General features: G+C 40.2%; 1 protein-coding gene across 2 annotated transcripts in view; it reads right to left on the bottom strand.

Moving 5' to 3' along the window:
- PARM1 (prostate androgen-regulated mucin-like protein 1) overlaps positions 1-17,732 on the bottom strand; it is a 109,392-nt gene extending 91,660 nt beyond the window's left edge. The window contains exon 1 of one of the 2 annotated variants that reach the window (XM_004480012.5): positions 17,330-17,732. In XM_004480012.5, the coding sequence (XP_004480069.1) occupies positions 17,330-17,372 (43 nt within the window). In that variant the 5' untranslated portion in view covers positions 17,373-17,732. The remainder of the gene's footprint in view (positions 1-17,329) is intronic. The other variant, XM_058296942.1, reaches the window with a different exon arrangement.
- Between the last annotated feature and the right edge of the window lie 3,047 nt (positions 17,733-20,779).

Below are 20,779 nucleotides of genomic sequence, written 5' to 3' on the forward strand. Positions count from 1 at the left end.
TAGCAATGGCAGAAATTATGTCATTGATGTGGAGACAGTGGCTGTGGGAGTTGCTGAGCGCAGGGAGAGGGAAGAAAAGGTGTGAAATCGGAGCATTTTCAGGAATTGGAGTTGTCCTCAATGATATTGCAGGGACAGATGCAGGACATTATATATCCTGCCATAACCCACTGAATAGACTGGGAGAGAGTGTAAACTACAGCATAAACTATAATCCTTGCTGTGTGGCGATGCTCCAAAATGTGCTCATCAAGTGCAATGAATGTACCACACTAATGAAAGAAGTTGTCAATGTGGAAGGAGTGTGTGTTTAAGGGGAATGGTGTATATGGGAAACTCTTACATTTTTAATTTAACATTTTGTGTGATTCATGTATCTTTTAAAAAAGATAATAAAAAAATAAGAAAGAAAAAGAAAATAATAGCCAAAAAATAGTCAATCATCCTCTCATCTAATATTTGGTTATCCAATGGTACACTTCATAAAATAAAGTCAGGATAAACACTTGATTCTTTTGAGTTAACAATCATTTTTCAAAATAATGTTTGTGTTTATTAGCGCCCTTCAGTGGAAATCAGTGAAATTATGAACTCATAGATTTAAACATATTAACTGTGCTTCAATGTACCTGAATTATTAAGCTTCTTTATATTCAATTTGTCCCATTGTTGGGCAGTGGGAGCCTCATTAAGGGGTTTCAAAGTTCATTTTTTTAAACCAAACATATACTTCTCCCTCTCCCCATCTTCTGGAAACCTCTAATCATCTCTCTACCTTTGTGAATGTGTTATTTCTATTTATCTCATATAAGTGATATCATATAATATTATGAGCCTTGATGATTTCACTGAGCATAATGTTTTAAAATTTCATGCATGCTGTAACATGTCTCATAAGGTCGTTCTTTCTAATGGCCAGAATTTTCCACTGTGTGTTTCTACCACATTTTATTTACCCATTCATTTATTGGTGGATACTTGGGTTGCTATTTTGAATCCTGTTGACATAGCCTTAGTTGTCCATTACAGTGTCTTTGCTAACAGGTGTAAAGAGGCATTTTAGGATCACTTCCTAACCCAGACCTGTAATTAGCCACATGTTCAAAGAGTCTTCATTCCTCTAGTGGAAACTGAATGTAGAAATCACAATCTGAGCACCTGGAAGACTTTTAAGCCGTTTTGGGTCTGCTTCTCCTCCTTCGGAGGGGAAGCCAGGCAGATTGACCTGGCCTAAATTGGTCCCAAAAGATTGGATAGAGATTCTCGGAGGAGACAGGATAACCATTAGGAGTTATGGCAATAGTCTCGGAAGAGATGATACGGTTCTCAACCAAGACTGCAGCTGTGGGGACAGAGAAGAGGGTCAAAGTCACGAGAAATTCTAGAGAGACTAAATTTACATAAAAGGATTTAGCAATCAATTTGGGAGTCCAAGGCAGTGGGGGCAGAAGTAGGTAAAAGATTACAGACCTGGTTTCAAAGCCTAGTTCTGTCACCTATGAACTACGTGATCTTCAGCTCATTACTTAACAATGGAACCTCGGTGACCTAAACTGCAAAATGGTAAAAATACTGCCTATCTCATGGCATTATTAGATGAAGTTACAGATGAAATGAATGTAGTATATGTGATACCTAGTAAGAATAAAAATTTAAAATATAAATTTCCTTCCAGCTCACCAACATGTCTAGTTTTGTCTATAATGTGAGGGGTTGGCTTAGATCACACCAATGCCTCTTCCAGTCCTATGTTCTCCAGCCCTCTCCCTAGTCACACCAGCATTGTTCTCTGATAACTCAAAAGTGTTAATAATAGATCCTCCGGCATTTGCCTAAACCACATTTTATTATTTTATTGAAAGGATAATATAATAAATGTAATGTAGCCAAAAGAAAAACAAATCATATAGTCTTCTGGGAATATTTCTATTTTGATATCTAACTTGATGATATCTTTGCTATCTAAGTTGATATCTAAGAAATAGCTCCTATAAGTGACAAACACAAGAGAGATTTTTCAAGCTGAAAAAAGTACCTTAAATACTGAAATGACCCAAGATGTCATTCTGATCAATGATTTATATAGCACTCTGGTTTTAGAAAATCTAATATTAATTTATCAATTCCTTCCCAGAACCTACAATGCCCATTATGTTCAGTGAAGCCCTATCATCCTTTCTGAGGATTATTTGCTTCTCTAACATCTTATTTTTGTGGACTCCATAGGAACAATTTTTGCATCAAGATTTTGAGGATCAAAATGGGCAACTAGCAGTTACTACAGCTACAGTAACCGTTGATAAAGAGGGATTAAAAATATACACTTATAATATCTTTTCTTCTTTAATTGCAAAAGCAATAGAAGTCATTTTAAAATTTCAGACAATACAAAAGCAGAGAGTAAAAAGTAAAATTGAGCCAAAGCTCAATTGCCAGAAGTAGCTACTGCATCCTTCCAAACATTTTTCTGGACAGGCATATTCACATGTGTTCAATGTTTCATCACAAAGTACATTTTATCTGCAGTTTATTGGCATTTATTATCAATACTTTAAAATCATTTTTACAAAGCAGTCCATAATGAATCACCTCATTCTTTTAAGCAGTTGCCCATTTTGAATGTATGTTAGTTTATCTGATCAACACTCTATGCCTAGACATTATATTCTTTCCAATTTATTATTAAAAACAGACCTTAACAACAACAACAACAACAAGACTGCATCAGATCAAGCATTTAGATATATCATTTTATGAGAAATACAGGGGACAAAGAACATGTTAAATAATACAACAGGGCTCAACTAGCGAAATTCAGACCTTAGGAAACTAGAGGGAAATAATCTAATTGCAACATAAACAACAATAACAAAACATTACAGAGAGAGAGAGGAGAAGAGGAGGAGGAGGAGGAGGAAGAGGAAGGAAGAAGGAAGGAGGGAAGGAGGGAAGGAAGGCAAAAAAGAAAGGAAGGGAGGGGGAGAGGAGAGAGAGATTGGATCCTATTTGAACCAACTGTTTAAAAACTGATGACAACATTAGAGAAATTTTGAACTGGATCTTAAGGAATTAATGTTTTGAGTGATGATGGTATCATTATAAAGAAGAATCCTTTAACTTTTAGAGACACATTGAAATCTACAGATGAATTAGTATGGTGTCTGGGATTTGCCTCACAATGACTCAGTAGGGAGTAGAGTGGGAGGAAGATGAGGTTTTAGATGAAACAAGGATAGTCAAGAGTCTTGGGTGGTAATAGGTAATTCTTCCCTACTTTTGTGTATTTTTATAATTTCCAGAATGATTAAAAGAAAAAATCAGTGCTTGAATGCAGCTCTTGAAACCTGTTACAAAACAAATAACAACTGTTACTTAGAGGCATTTGAAAATTTTTACCGAAAATTGGCTGTAAATTTTTGAATCTCAGAAACCACACTTCCTCCTTTCCAGTTAAACCTCCAAATTGAAACTTTCTATTCTCAGAAATATAGTCATTTTCATTCCTTTAGCAGCCACACTTGTCTTTGACATTTTTGGTTTTACAAAGCCTTCTCTGGATGATGTGTGCTACTGTTCCTTCCAAGGAGAAATTAGACCCTGGCCTTCATTTTACCATCAAAGAACATGGTATCTCCCATGGGAGAAAGGTGGAGGAATAGTCACCTGTCCTCCAGTATCATACACACACCATCAGACACAGTTCCCTGTTGGTTCCAGCACAAGGTCAGGGTCAACTGCCTTTGCCACACCTCTGTTTACAGTCAATCCTGTTGTACTTGAAGGTGGCTGAGTGCCTGACCACCTCAAACATGGGCAAGTAGACTTGCAGAATAAGCCAGGTACATATAAACTCTCTTCTTTTGTTTGTTTATTCCTCAAGTTAATATCTTAAATTTTACCATTATCCCTAAGGCTTCAACATGAGTACACTGTTATTTTTAAGCTCATATTCTTACCGACAACTAGTAAATAATTAAACTACTCCTACTCAGAATAAGCCAGAAAGTACCCTGAGTATTTATTTGTTGGATGGTGCAGCTGGGGGACATGACAACACAGATAACTTCAACACAAACCATGTCAGAGGGTCAGCCCTGCAGTGCTGATAAAAAGGTTTCCTATCACAGGCACAGTTTGGGGATTAGGATTTACTAACACTTCTATCTATTGCTTAGGCTATAAGACAGTTCACCTTTCAGAATCACCAAGGAAGGCCCCATAAAGCCAGGCAAACTCGCATTCTGCTCTTGAGCTTATTAGTGACTTATACCCTCAGCATCTGAATTTACTTAAGTTTCTCAAACATTACTGGGTAATTGACAATATAGTTTCCCTTAGACTCTCAAATCCTTTTCATCATTAAGCTATTTTTAGTTGTTCAGAAAAGCCTCAAAAATGTTTAAAAGTGGAGGTATCTTTATCTTCTCTGGCTGAGCTTGAAAAATGAAGGTGGTATTTTCTTAACTGGCCAGAGAGTTTAAGAAGTTTCAGCTATTTTTAAGTAATACCCATGGCCAAAAAAAAGTGCATATATTTTTTAAAAAGTGTTTTATATTGTGCATAGCTCAAAAATAGCTGATTTTAAAGTTTAGCTTTGAAAATCCTCAATGAAGATTCAAAAAATTACTTTTTAAAACTATTTGGAAATCCTAGGCATAAGCACCTGATAGTGAGCAAGTTTGCCAATGTCTGATTTTTGTGTGATAAAAATTTGAATTGCTTTTTACTTGCCAGCTCTCAAAAATGTATTTAATCATTCATTTGAACAGATACACTTTGCATACCGCCTTTATGTGCCACACACTATCTAGCACTGGGGATACTACCACTAGAGAGATAAAATCCGGGTCCCTTTGAAGCTATGTTTTAGCAGGGGAAGAAAAGGGAGAACAGGAAGATAGACATCAAAGAAAAAGTAGAGCTAAAAGCCAGCTGAGGGGCTTGGGGATATGGTGGTGGCAGGTGGAACAGACTAGATTTTTAAAATGTTGGTCAGGGTAACTGTCATTGAGAAGATGATATTTAAGCAAAGCTTTTAAGGAGGAGGGGGAATTAGCAATGTGGTTCTCTGGGGAAAGTATATTTCGAACAGAGAAACCAGCCACTGTTGAGCAGAGTGAGCAGAGGAGAGGTAGAAGACGAGGTCTGAGAATGAATGGGCCCCAGCTCATGCAGGTCTTGACAGTCACTGTTAGGGACTTGGACTTACACTCTGAGTGCAATGGGTAATCATTGCAGGGCTTTGACCAGAGCAGTGCCAACAACTTACACATTTTCAAGGGATCAACTCTTGCTATGTAGAGAGCAGACTTAAAAGGGAAAGGGTAAAAGCAGGTAGACTAGAGAGGAGGTCACTCACTGAAGGAGTCCAGGAGAAAGATGATGGTGACTCTGACTGAGGGCAGTAGAGGTGGCAAAAAGTGGTTGAATTCTGCATAAACTTTAAAGGTAGGACAAGCAGATATTCCCGAAGGACTGAATGAAGGATGCTGAGAGAAAAAGAGGATTCAAGAATGAATCAAGGTTTTTGGCCTAAGCAGCTAGAAAGTTGGAGTTGACCTTAATCGAGATGGGAAAGGCTCCAGGTAAGTCCTCTTTGGGGAAGGAAGTTCAGGAGTTAGTTGTGGACCTGCTGAGTTAGAGATAGCTATGAGATAGCCAATACTTTAGTTTTCTTTTTAACAGGTCAAAATCATTACCCTTAAAGAATGTAAATTCCCTGAGGGCAGAGTTTTATTTATTTTGTTCACTGTAACTCCAGAATCTTGGACAGTCTTTAGCCCACATAGATCCTCAATTAGCAAATTAATTCATCAAATATTAAGCACCAACATGTTTCACTCTGTTCTAGGTGCTGGCGATAGAACAGTGGACAAAACAGTTCAATTCCTGCTCATCTTAGAGCTGACAATCTAGTAGGAAGAGGAAGACAAGCAAATGAAGTAAAATAAATCTTTCGTCTGTTGGGGTAGCTGCTTAATAAACATTTGGCAAGTGAATGATTAATTGCTATAATTTACTCACATGGCATTTGCTGTACATCATCATCACATCCCTGCAAAGGAAGAAACTGAGACCCCCAAGAGGACAGACGAGCCCTTCCAAGCTTTGGACCTGGTATTCCACCGCCAGCCTCTCCTACTACAAAGTCCCACATCTCGTTGCTTCTCATACAAAACAACACAAAACTTGTCCTCACCTTACAAATAAAGCGCATTTATGGGCATACCTGGGAGATCTTGCAGGTTTATTTCCAGACCTCTGAAATAAATCGAATAATGAAATAAAGCAAATCTCATGAATTTTTTTGTTTCCTGGTACATAAAGTTATATTTATACTATGCTGTAGTTTATTAAGTGTTCAAGAGAATTACATCTCAAAAAGGTAGATACCTTAATTAAAAATACTTTATTGCTAAAAAATGCTAACCTTCACCTGAGGCTTCAGGGGGTTGTATTCTTTTTGCTGGTGAAGGGTCTTGCCACGAAGTTGATGGCTACAGACTGATCAGGGTGCTGGCTGCGGCAGACTGGGGTGGCTGTGGCAATTTTTAAAAATAAGACAACAGTGAAGTTTGTTGCATCAATTGACTTTCATGAAAGATTTCTCTGTAGCATGATAGCTGTTGATAGCATTTTACCCACAGGAGAGCTTCTTTCAAAATTGGAGTCAATCCTCTCAAACCTTGCCACTGCTTTATCAACTAAGTTGATGTAATATTCTAAATCCTTTGTTATAATTTCAACAATGTTCACAGCATCTTCAGGAATAGATTCCAACTCAAGAAACCACTTTCTTTCCTCATCCATAAGAAGTGACTCCTCATCCGTTCAAGTTTTATCATGACATTGCAACAATTCAGTCATGTCTTTAGGCTTCACTTTTAATTTCCACCACCTCTACAATTGCTTCTTCCACTAAAGTCTTGAAGCCCTCAAAATCATCCATGAGGAGGAAGAGATGAGATGTGGAGGCATTTTCGGGACTTGGAGTTGTCCTGGGTGATGCTGTAGGGGCAGTTACCAGACATTGTATGTCCTCCCATGGCCCACTCGGTGGAACATGGTAGAATGTGGACTATGATGTGGACCACTGACCATGAGGTGCAGCGGTGCTCTGAGATATATTCACCAAATGCAATGAATGTCTCATGATGTTGGAGGAGATTGTTGTTAAGGGGGGAGGAATGGGGCGAGGGGGGTGGGGGGTATATTGGGACCTAATATTTTTTGAATGTAATATTAAAAAAATAAATAAAGGCCAAAAAAAATCATCCATGAGGGCTGGAATCAACTTCTTCTAAAATCTTTTTAACTTTGATATTTTAAACTCCTCCCATGAATCACGAATGTTTTTAATGGCATCTAGAATGGTGAATTCTTTCCAGAAGGTTTTCAATTGCCTTTTCACAGATTCATCAGAAGAATCACTATCTTTGAAACCTATAGCCTTGCAAAATATATTTTGTAGGAACTAATGTGATTAGTAATGGAAGAAATTGTAGCATTGATGTGGAGAAAGTGGCCATAGTAGCTGCTGAGGGTAGGGAGAGGGAAGAAAAGATATGATGTGGGGGCATTTTCAGGATTTGGTCGTGGGTCAGGACAGGTCCTGGGTCGTACTGCAGGGACAGATACTAGACATTGTATGTCCTGCCATGGCCCACTAGGTGGACTGGGGGAGAGTGTACACTACAATGTAAACTATTGTCCATGTGGTACAGCAGTGCTCCAAAACGTATTCACCAAATGCAATGAAAGTCCCACGATGATGAAAGAGGTTGTTGATGTGGGAGGAGTAGGGTGAGGGGGGTGGGGGGTATATAGGGACATCTTATATTTTTTGAATGTAACATTTAAAAAAAAATAGAGAAAAAAAAAGTCGAAATGTTTCTTTGCTCCATGAGCTGAAGAATGGATTTTATGTAAACATGCATGAAACCAACATGAATCTCATTTTACATCTCTATCAGTGCTCTTGGGTGACTAGGTACAAAGTCAATGAGCAGTCATATTTTGAAAGGAATCTTTTTTTCTGAGCAGATCTCAAGAGTGGGCTTCAAATAACAGTAAACCATATTGTAAACAGATGTGCTGTTATCCAGGCATTGCTGTCCCATTTATGGAGCAGAATAGATTTAGCATAATTCTTAAGGGTCCAAGACTTTCAGAATCGTAAATGAGCATTGACTTCAACTTACAGTCACAGGCTGCATTTGCCCTTAACAAGAGTCAGCTTGTCCTTTGAAGCTTTGAAGTGAGGTGTTGACTTCTCTCTAGATGACATCTTTTTATAATAGAAGGCTGTTTCATCTACATAGAAAATCTGTTGTTTAGTGCAGCCACCTTCATCAATGATCTTAGCAAGATCTTCTGGATAAGTTGCTTCAGTTTAGACATTAGCACTTGCTGTTTCACCTTGCACTTTTATGTTATAGAGGCAGCTTCTTTCCTTTAACCCTCATGAACCTACCTCTGTTAGCTTCAAACGTTTCTTCTCCAGCTTCCTCAACTCTCTCAGACTTCAGAGAATTGAAGAGAATTAGGACCTTGCTCTGGATTAGGATTTGGTTGAAAGGAATGTTGTGGTCAGTTTGATCTTCTACTGAGATCACTGAAACTTTCTCCATATCAGCAATAAGGCTGTTTGCTATCTCATCATTCATGTGTTCACTGGAGTAGTACTTTTTAAAAATTATTATTTATTTTTTAATTGTCTTTTTTTAAAAAAGATACATAATTAAAAAAACTGTTACAATAAAAATATAAGAGGTTCCCATATACCCCACACCCCACCTTGATGCGGAGACAGTGGCCAAGGTAGTTGCTGAGGGCAGGGAGAGGGAAGAAGAGATGTGATGTGGGGACATTTTCGGGACTTGGAGTAGCACTTTTAATTTCCTTCAAGAACTTTTCCTTTGCATTCACAACTTGACTGTTTGGTACAAGAGGCCTAGCTTTCCTCCTATCTAGACTTTCAAAATTCCTTCCTCATTGAGGTTGATCATTTCTAGCTTTTGATTTAAAGTAAAAGATGTGAGACGCTTCCTTTCACTTGAACACTTAAAGGCCATTGTTGGAGTATTAATTTGCCTAATTTCAAGACTGTCCTGTCTCAGGAAACAGGGAGGCCCCAAGGAGAGTGAAAAAGATGGGGAATGGCTGGTCGGTGGAGCAGTAAGAACACACAGAATATTTATTAAGTTTGCCATCCTATATGGATGTGATTCATGGTGCCCCAAAACAATTACAATAGTAACATCAAAGATCACTGATCACAGATCACTGTAACACATATAATAATAAGGAAAAATTTTGAAATATTGCAATTATTACCAAAATGTGGCATAGAGACACAAAGTGAGCACGTTGGAAAAATGGTGCCCATAGACTTGCTCAATGCAGGGTTGCCACAAACCTTCAATTTACTAAAAAAATACAATATCTGAAAAATTCAATAAAGTGAAATATGGGAGAGTGTGGGGTATGATATGGACCACTGACCATGAGGTGCAGTGATGCTCAGAGATGTATTCACCAAATGCAATAAATGTCCCATGATGATGGAGGAGGTTGTTGTTACGGGGGGAGGAGTGAGTTGAGGGGGGATATGTGGGGACCTCATATTTTTTTAATGTAACATTAAAAAAATAAAGACAAAAAAAAAACAAAAAACAAACAAACAAGTGAAGTATGTTTGTATAGCAGGGGTTCCTAACCTTTTTGTTCCAGAGACCCCTTTGCCATTCTGGTGAAAACCACGGACCCCTTCTCAGAATGTACTGGCAGGTAGTTTTATGACACTCAACTAGGGTCAGATCTACCAACTACTGTAATTTCGAAGTATGGGTAAGTGAAAGCGATTTTTTGAGATATGCGACAGCTGTAATGTGATATGAAATGAATACTACTGCAATTTGTTGCATACATTCATAAATGAAGGAAATGCTAGATTTCAGTTAGAGGTCAGAGAAAATAAAGATAATAAGTTGATGTTTTTCAATTCAAGCTCAGGGACACCCTGAAATCTTTCCATGGACCCCTGGTTAAGAACCCCTGCTAACAGGGAGGCTGCCTGCATGTGAGCAACCCAAGCTGCTGAACCCTGGCTTAATTGATCTAAACCATGCAGATAAATTCTTTACATCTTCTGGCATTTTCTCCTTCTGCTTCCCCTCACAATGATGAGAGTACCTAAACTGCCAACCATAAAGGCGACCACACTTCTTACATCTGAGAGACTTAATTTACAACCTTTCACAGAATGAAAAAGGTATGCTAAAATAGGTTTTATATTTGGTAAGTCTGAGGGGGATTCCCTTATCCTCCCTAAAAATTAAACAAATTTTCCAAAGGATATCTTGAGCTTTAGAGTCTGGTGAATAATTTCTATTACCAACCCACCACTGCATTCTACTATTTGATATTTTCTCAGTCTCATGTCACAGACTGTGCCTCTGATATAGCCACTGTCCCTTCCTACTGCCCATTTCTTATCCATACTCTATGTGTAATTTAACATTGTACTTCCTTCCCCACCAAAATTTCAAGGAATGTAAATGATGAATGATCACTAGCCCTCAAAAATTACCCTAAAAAAGCCTTTCTTTTGTTCAGACCCGTCTGGCCCATTTTCCAGAAAGAATTCCAGCGCTTTTCTCTTGAATACTAGCTCAATCATCATTGTAATTTTTAGGACAAGATGCAGGGCTCCCCGTTGGTGGGATGTGATGGCAGTATTCACTTAAACGTGGCCTCTCACACAGCAGGTTCCATCAACACTAAGGTTTCTATGACAGGCAGGATATGTGATCTGCCAGTAACTTACCTCTTTACCTAGGCTGAGAAAGACATGCACAGTCTACCAGATTTCTTCATAACACCTTTGGAACCCTCTGATGAACAAGGGACAACAAAAATGCTTCATCTTGTAATTCTGACATGTAGTAAAATCCTGTGGCATAGTTTCCCTAAACACATATAGATAGTGCACTGTAGCTTTCACGTAGGAAATAAATCACTACAAAAATTGTATTGTTTTTCCTAAATTATCTAAATTACAGTGCAAAGCAAGAGTCCCATGTAGGGAACATTAATAAAAGAATAAAAGCTCCAAGTGTCATAGTGGTATCCCTCTATCTTTATCTAAAGGAAACTGAAAACGTTTCATAAGGGGTTGGCCACAGTGGTGTGCAAATAAATTGTCAGATATGAGGTTATTTGTCTAGGGTATACCAAGCTCACAAGAATATCTTAATTCAAAAGGTAACATTTTAATAACCTCATATAAGGAAATATAACTTGTCATAGCCAATGAGAAGTTTAATTGGTAGTCTTAAGTTTGTAATTATGACTAAGAAACAAACATAAACTTCTCTCCTCTAATTCCACTGATGTTCAACATCTGCACAAAAGTGCCCATATCCTTACTTCCTCCCTTTTGGAAAAGAAAACTCAGGTGTACAAATTTGGAATATACATGGAAGATATTATCATTAAAATTGTATTCCATCACTCATAGTACTTTGTATTGAAGAGACATGTTTTCTAAATATTACACACAATTTTCCCCACTTAATTACAGTTATCTATTCAGATTTTGCTTTAGGTAAAAGGCACAAATAACTGAAAGGATTTTTTCTCCATCTGCCTTCTATTATGTTGCTGCAGGCTCTATACAGTCAGAGCTTTCAAGTGATACCAATAAACCAATCCTGCAGAAATTATGTAACCTTAGATAATTAATATTTGTGAGATGTTTTAAGATCCTGGCATAAAAGAGAGCACTGAAATCCAAAGCTCTTCTATAACTTTCTCTTTTAATCAGCTGCCAGCTAGATGCTAGAATAATTCTAGATCCAGCTCCTATGCAAGAATGTTGCTGCCATTTAAAACACAGGTTTTTTTTTTTTAGAAAGGAAAGGTCAAAGGGGGTTAGTTAATATGGCCTCGGGCGGCTACAGTGATCCCACCAATTGCTCAAACACATGCACTAATACACAGTTAATATATATGCAATGAGATTCAAAATATTTCATTGGACTAAGAGCTGCATCTGAATCCTAATCCACGTAGTTGCTACCAAAGAGAGAGCTGCTTTTAATCTCTCTCTTCCCACAAACAGATTTTTAAAAAAATGGAATAGTGCAGGGCAACTAATGACCAGTGAAACAGGGTTCAAAATAATGCTATTCTTGTATCTAATCCATTATATATATGAACTGTAGATGAAAGGCCAAAGATGGGTTTGCCAAACAAATTAAGGATTCCTAAATTTGAATTTAAGATAAACAATGCCAAATAAAATAAGGATTCCTAAATTTGAATTTAAGATGAACAATGAAGAATTTTTTTCATCTAAATATCTCCCAAATTTGCACTGGACATACATACACTAAAAAAAGATGCTTATTTGAAATTCAAATTTGGCTGGGTGTCCTGTATTTTTATTCGCTAAATCTGGCACTCCTAGCCAAAGAAAAATTAAAACAGCTCATTTCCAAATGACGTTATACCACCTTACACCAATGAAAAACACAGATGAAAATAATTCCATAATTATCTATTTTGTTTTAATGATTTCTATTACTTGTAAAATGGCAAAGATTCATAAATGCTGTTAAAACAGATGAAAGAAATGGGCTATGCTAGTGTACACTGCTTAGGATGAACATTTAAAGATCCACACATCAGAAAATCTGATATCACATCAATCCTCATCATTACAATAATTTAATGTATGACTAAAAAATGTAATGTTGTGGACTACATACACAAATTAGTCTTATTTTATAGGCATCATGCTTGTGTATTACTGGATGATAATCTAATAGCCCTCCATTTCCAAGCAAAAAGCAATCACTGGACAAGGCAGACACTCACTACCTGCAAACCTCCTTTTAGAACTGCTGCTATCTTCTAAATGAAACATTTATTTTTCCAAGGCATTCTTTCATTTGATGTCACATTAGCAAAGCAAATATTTGATTCCTGAGCTAACCTGTCCAATTTCAGTGGCAGATACTTCCAAAAGGAAGCAAACTTGTAATAACTATGGCAGAAAGATCCTTTTCATTTGGGTGTTAAGATGGATCTCTTTTCACAACATTTTAAAAATGTCACTCTCCATTGTTTCCAGTGGATGGGGTACCTGACTTAAGAAAGTCAGCTTAAACAGATTGTAAATACTTGGCCAATAATTTCCTCTTGGAAACACAAGCACAATTAGTCTGGGTTCAAGTGCTCAAGTTAAATTAGAGAGCTGACAATTATTAATTATTCTGGGTTCTGGAGAGAGTCATTCTAGATTATTCAGAAACCATGACCTGCCCTTTCCAAAACTGTTTGATCTGAATTATCCAAAAGTTTGTGGCTCTGAGGATCTGACCTTAAGGTTTAGCTGAGTTGGGACTTTTGAAACACACCAGTTTGCAAAAGTCCCTGTGGAAGAAATAGTCCTTGGTATGACTACTTTTTGTTACTGAGCATTTTTTGGACTGCTGTGCAAAATCTGAGCTGGCACATGATTAACCTTTTCAAATTAGGCATTTAGTAGGCTCAGCTGAATGCTTTCTTAATTTGCACATTGGAGCTTGCCAAACAGCTGGCACTGCGCTTGAGTACTGAGGTCTTTGATTTACATAGTCCAAGTGCAAACATATAAACTCTAATTTTGGAGAGGATGACCTAATCAGTGCAGAATACAGTAAACTTAATTAATAAGGATAATAGCAACAACATAGCTAATACTTACTGAGCACTTCTTATGCCACAGGCACCGTTCCAAGCCCTTTAAGTATATTCACTCATTTAACTCTTTCAACAACCTTATGAAGTATTACTCCTCTAATGTGGCAGACAAGAAAATTCAGAGTGGTTAAATTAATTATGCTTAATTAAACAATCAATAGTAGATATGCTTAGATTTGTACCTCGGAAATCTAACTGCAGAGTTTACATCTTATCACTTTGCAGCACTGCCTCTGCAAAGGCATCATACTACAATGAACACCTCCCATGTGAAGGAGGGTGTCACTTCTTTGTGATCATAGATTCCAGGAGTTAGACCAAAAGAATGTTAGCAACCCTTTACCCCCACCCCAATCAAACCATAGATAACCTCGCTGTTCCTACAAATGTACATGCACTTTTGGTTAGTTTGATATGTTTGTGATAAGGTGACAGAACTGATAAATATCAAGTCCTGTACTAGGAACAGAACCTTAAATATGAAGGTTGTGATCTTTCATCAACGATAAGTACATTCCAGAAGTTAATCACCTGGAAAAGGGGCACCTAACAGATCTAGAACAAAAAGAGGATCCCCATCTGGCTGTCAGTCTGGAAACATAGCCCTCCTGACCGCATCACAAGGGACCAGTAAGTCTGCACTGGAGTGCCTGGATAATCGGATGGAATCTAGTGCTCTGCCTTGGGGCATACCAGGGCAGACAAGCCAGAACCTGGGCAGAAGTAAGATCATGAGGGTTGTGAGTCTGCCATCTACTTTTGTCCCCTTTGTCCTCCTTGATTATTTGAAAAGGCTCTTTGAAAGTTCCACTATATCTCAGATATCTCAGGGAAAGGAAGTATTTTTTTTTTTTTTTTAATAAACTGAGCCATAGACCCCCAGATGACAGCAATGATAGTGTTGACAACAAAAGGAGAGAATCCAGAGGAGAGCGGAAGAGGGATAAAGAGTGAAGCTATTCAGTGGCCTGCCATCCTTTCCTTCCTGGTTCTGGTGGCACACCTTAGAGATTCAGACTTGTATGCCAACTTAGAGGCAGAACTCCTGTATACTAGTCCTGGCCTGATTGTTTGGGAATGGTTTGTAAAACAGCCATGCCAGGCTTACACCATAATCAACTTTGAGAGAACTATGGACAATTCAAAGTATCTCTCTTTGTCATTTTTTAAATACAGGTACTAAGGATAAAGATAAGTATAAAGATTTACCCCTTTTAGGTTGATGACAATGTACACACATTTGCAAATATCCATTATATAGGCTAAAGGAAATACTATGTATATGTTGAGAGGATTTGTTAAGCTAAAAACACTTCCCTGCCCAACCCTCTTCCTTCCCCCCTGGCTAGTGGGGGAAGGGAGGTGGTTATAGGATGGAATGGAGAAAGTGAAGGAAAGAATAGCCTGCTCAAACTAACTCCAAGAGGAGTTGCTGAAACATGCACACCACTTTCACCCTTTCTCCTTCACCAGTGCAGCTATTCTTTTTAGAAAAATGCTATTTTAGATTCTGAAAACACCCTACCTTTGAAATTGCAAAGAATCTCATGAGGTATTTGTACCAATTTTTATATTATTTTTTGCAATTTTATTTTAAGTAGCCTAACAGCTGATTCCTAAAGTCACCTTCAGTGGCACAAACTCCAGAAGGAAGGACTAAGCTTCCGTTAGCTTCTTCACCCTCTGTATCTAACAAGCACATAGAAACATTAGCAGGGGAAGGAGGCATTATGTCTTCCGGTGGCATGAAAGCCCCAGAACTGGGAAACAGTGACCCTCTTGGCCCGGATCCCGTGGGGAGTGAGGGTGGGGCCGGGGCTTCACAGTCGATCCACCAGCCTTCTCCCTCTGACTGTGGACAAGTGCGATACCCCTGCCTTCAAAACAACAGGGCTTCACATCTGGAGATACACACACACACACACACACATTCTCCTGTGGTAAAAAAACAAACAAAACCAAAAACCAAACCAAAACAAAAAAAAACACTCTAAAATACCGCCTGGTAAGGTTAATTCTAGTTTTGCCAACCGCCAGAGCTATTTACAGAAAGAAAAACCATTAAATAAAAGGAAACAAACCTACCCAGTGGCTCTACTAGCTTAACTCAAAATTTTCTGAACCTCATGAACAGATTTTTAGTTAAAAGAAAATAACGGCACTTTCCATGTCCTTTCGTAAACATCTCTTGCTCGGAGGACTACCGAAATTACTACGCATGGCAATCCCGGGCCCGGGAAGCGGCTGTTACACCTGCCGAGATCCAGGTGCCCAGAGCCCAGCTCCAGGCTGCGTGGCCAAAGCGCCCCGCTGGCCGAGGGAACCGTCTGCGGACGCGTCACGTAACAGTGCAAACACCTCAGCAAGTAGCGAAAATAACACGCTGTAGTTTCGAACTGAGAAACTTTTACTCACAATTGCATTATCTTTTGTGAACTGCCGGGAAACCCCCAGCTTCTTTTCAAGATCGTAACGACCAATGTCTATAATTACAGAAATCCCCAAGAACTCGGGGGGAGGAGGGGTGAATACATGGACTAAAGTATAAATCAAATCGCCTTGTGCTATGTGGCTTTCGATAATTCTTATCTAAACATATCAGTTTAGATACGCACTTAGGCAACTTTTGTCACTGGTGATTTATCCATGGTCAATTGTTCCTCGTCGGGGCTGCATTTTCTGGAGCAATGGGTCCTCCGATTCCAAACTCAAAACGTTCTGCATCTCTCCCCGGCCCCCACCAGGCGGCTATTCAGTGTCCCCTCTTTCCAGAAGCAGATCTGGTCCTGGGACCAAGAAGGCAAGGGTGGGGAAGCGGTTCCCAGCGGTGTCGTGTGTGTGTGTGTGTGTGTGTGTTGGGGGGGGGGTGCTAGCTCTAGTCAAGTGAACTGATTTTAGTTTTCTCCCACGGGTGCCTTTGGGGGAGGCTCCGGCCACAGGCAAGACCTGAAAACTGCTGGCGGTGATTGCGAGCTTGAGCGTGGCCGGGGTGCTGCCGGTGGGACTGTTAGTGCCACATCACCCATAACCACGAATAAGAAGGGGACGCTGGAAAAAAGACACGAAGTCTCGGGGAACAGAATCCAGCCCACCCGCCGCGCTGCCACTGACGAAGCCTTCCTAGATACGATCCCCTCCCTCCCCAGCTTTTCATCCCTTGCTGGGCGAGCCGCGGCAAGAAGCCTGGTCCGGGTCGGTCTCTGGCAGACTGCAAGGCGAGCCGGAAGAACCAGGCCAGGAACTAGAAGTCTCAAGGCGCAGTCAGGGTCTCCCACCCGTGGTTCAAACGCGCCTCGCAGCCACCTGTTCCACAAAGCCAGAGTTTGTGCGGGCAAGGACTGTGTCATGACGGACCTCGTCCTCTGGCGTAGCCCAGGATCCCCTAAGGCGCTCATCACTGCAAATCGAAGTACGCGCACACACCTGCGCACCAACCCGAATTCAGGTATTACTCCAGCCACCCAGGCGCGAGGAATTACTTCCCCGCTTTCCCTAGTTCCTCGCTACAGCCCCGGCCCCAACACTGGCCTCGGCGGCCGCACAGCGCCCGACCCCGCCGGAAGGACGCGCGCCGAAGTACCTGCCGTGAAGATGCAAAAGGCGAAGAGAGTCTTGCAGATCATGGTACCCTGGAGCCGTTCCCGGCGCGGGCGGCGGGAGAGTAGACTGGCCGACGGCACTGGCGCAAACGGCTCCTCCTCCGCCCGGCGGGCTGCGGTGGGAGCCGGGAGGCGCGTTCCACCCGGGAGGCTCGGGCTGAGGGGGGCGCGGCGAGGCGAGGCGAGGCGAGGCGAGCGCGGCGCGTTCGGTCAGCCGCGAGTACTCCAGCGCCCGGCACGCTCTTGTTCCATCCCGGGAGCGGAACCCAGCGCCGCCTCCGCCTGCGCACCCGCCGCTGCCAAACCCCTCCCACTGAGGCCCCGTGGCGGATAATGGGCCACCCGGGTCCTGGGAACCTCGGCCCAGAGCGGCCTCTGCTGGACAGTCAGGACGCGAGTTCTGAGTTTTGATTGGATTCGGCAAACGTTTGGAGCGCTTAACAATGTCCTTGGCTGAGGAACTGCAAAGAGGTATGAACAGATTTCTGCCCTCAAGAAGCTATTTCAGATTTTTTTAAAAACATGATTTTACAGCCTTTAAACAGGTGACCATATACCAGTTTAGTCGGAGAACCAGACTCCACCGTGGTAAGAGAGTATACACTTCTAGTTCCAAGTGCGGGAACATTTCCTTCATTTCTCCAAATGTTCCTACTTAAACACTAAACCCTCCCACACATTCAACCCCATTGCGCTTCCTGGTTCTAGAGTCAGGATATCTGCCGCCTTATTTAGCTTCTTACTAGAAGACTTTGTAGTAATGTCAGTTAACATTGACTGTGAGACAACCATGAGCAAAGCTGGGGCTAGATGTTGTTTCTGACTCCCTCTAACAACCCTAAGAGATAGGAATGATTATTTCATTTTATCGCAGAGAAAACTAAGGCACAGAGAGAAGTAATGTGCTCAAGGTTGCATAGCTGAGAAGGGCTGGACCCCACAATTGAAAAGTTTGTGCACCAGGCACATAGTAATAACAGTGATGGACATTTCTGAGAGATGGCTGTGTGCCAGGTACTGAACAACTTGTCATACAGCTATTAGCCAAGTTTTTAGTCCTCCCAACAATCTTAGGAGGCAGGTACTATTTTTATCCTCATTTTCACAAAGAGGTTTGTGTGCTTATTCAGGATCACACAACTGGCTAATGGTAAAGACAAAATGCCTACCGAGGCATCTGGGTGCATCCATGGTATTCTACTTCCTCTTTGAAGCCCTCCAAAGTTCTGGCTTTTATCCACATCAAAGCTGACTTTTCACTTAATTCCTCTCACCTTAAGCTTGCCTGTTTCTCACACCTCCATTAAAGCAGATGCCAGATTGTCCCCCAATACCTAAGTCATTATGAGCCTCGTGGTCCCCACATCATCAGAGCTGGGGAGCTGCGGGAATTAATGAGCCTTTATAGAGAATTGATGTACTTGGGACCATTAATGGCGCTGCAGAACTTCTTTTTCATATACGGGGGCTCTTTCTCATTTTTGGGGCCTTATCACCTTATCCCTAGCAAAATCAATTCCTTTACCTGACCACACCATTACCATTTTTAGATTTTGCTCACTCTTTCACTACCGTATGTTTTCTTTTGTATTGGTAAATATATTGATTCTTGTTGGATGGAAAAGATATTACAACTGAGTGCCCATCCCCCCTCTCTCCTCCCTGGCAAGAGAAACTGCAAATTCAATTTGTTAGACATGTCCTCTGAATGCTTTTGCCTTGGGGTCCTTCTGGTTTCTGGTCTAATCTATGTGATGACGAAGAATTTTCTACGTCTGTGTTGTGGTTGTCATGGCAGGGGCCACACACAGATGGAGTTTTGCAGGGTCTTCTATAAGCCACTGGTGCCTTTAAATAGGGTCAGTTAAGTAGCTGACTCTGTGTTGGAAATAAAGGTTTTCAAAACCACTTCACAGAACAATTTATTGAATTGAAATTCAGCAAAACTTTAATGGAGTCCCTCTGCAAAGCACGTATGAATCTTACTTTGATATCCAAGATGATGGTTTGGTTCTCCAAGGATGGTGATCCACACACTAACCAGTAAAACATTTTCAAGTATTTTCATTGTATACCGAAAGGAGTTGAAAATAATTCCTTTTATTAAAATTTTTAATTTTAACTGGTGACTAACACTTTCAATGTATTAATTTAGTTAAAGCATATTTGAGTCCTTACTAGGTGGCAGTTGTTATGGTAGGATGTGGGACTATAATGTCATAGTAGTCAGGGTAAGCTAGGTTATGCTGCTGTAATAAACCATCCCAAAGTCTCAGCTGCTTAAGGCAATAATGGTTTATTTCTTGGTCAAGTCTGCTGTGGATCCATGTTATAAGCCAGAGTAGCTGTCCTCTCTATCATGACTCAGTGTTATACCTCCATATCAAACCTACATTCACACTCCTGAGAAAGGGGAAGAAAGAGACAGTGAGTCAAATGCAGCATTCTGACCTCCACTTGAAAATGACCCTTCCGCTCACACTTCATTAGCTAAGTAAGTCAATGGCCGTGGCTAACTTCAAAGGAGCCAAGAAGCTTACTCTTCTCATGTGCTCAGATGAAAAGAACTGGATAACAGTGAACAGATGTGATGTGTGCCACAGGTGTTCATTGTCCCTGTCATCAGGAAGCTTATATTTTAGTAGGAGGATCAAATGTTGAATGAAGGATAACAAGAATATCTGTAATCATTTGGTATGTTATGTGCTATAATTAAAACCTACTAGTATTTATTGAGTTTCTGCTATGTATTAGGAATTGTTACAAGCAATATATACATAATAATCTGTTTAAACTTTACACTATATGAGGTAGGTACTCTTATTATCCAAATTTTACAAATAAAGAAATTGACAGAGACAGAGAGTTTAAGTATGAAGGAAACTAAAGGATGCTATGAGATGTTATACCAGGGAGACTTACATTCCTTGGAAGGGTGAGGGAAGGAATTTTCACAAGATTCATTATTTATGCCTTGTAACAAAAAGCAGTTTCTTCATAGAATTCTCTTGGCTCTGTTGTAAGACTCTACTGGGATAAAAATCTAGATAAAACTGCCTTTTACTGATGTCCACTCTTTTTTGATCATTGTTAAAATGAATTCTAGTGTTGTAGACTTTCAGAATCTTTTAAAAAAATTGCTTTTAGTTGACTTCATTTTCAACATCCTGAATTTGTTATACTTTATAGATAACTGAAATGTTAACCATGGTCTCTTGGTTTCATCATGGCATGGGAGAGTCAGAATAACTTGGCTGAGAGAACTGGGTAAGGCAGTCTGTGCAGTGGGTTCTGGCCACTGAGAGCTGGGTTCTAATCCCCCCTCTGTTATCTAGGAACTGTGTGACCCTAATTACTTGGCAACTCTATGCCTCAGTTTCTTCTTGGCATTACTGGGACGACTGAATGGACTATCTATATGGAAGGCTTGG

Source organism: Dasypus novemcinctus, chromosome 1 (genome assembly GCF_030445035.2).
Source record: "Dasypus novemcinctus isolate mDasNov1 chromosome 1, mDasNov1.1.hap2, whole genome shotgun sequence".
NCBI lineage: Eukaryota > Metazoa > Chordata > Mammalia > Cingulata > Dasypodidae > Dasypus > Dasypus novemcinctus.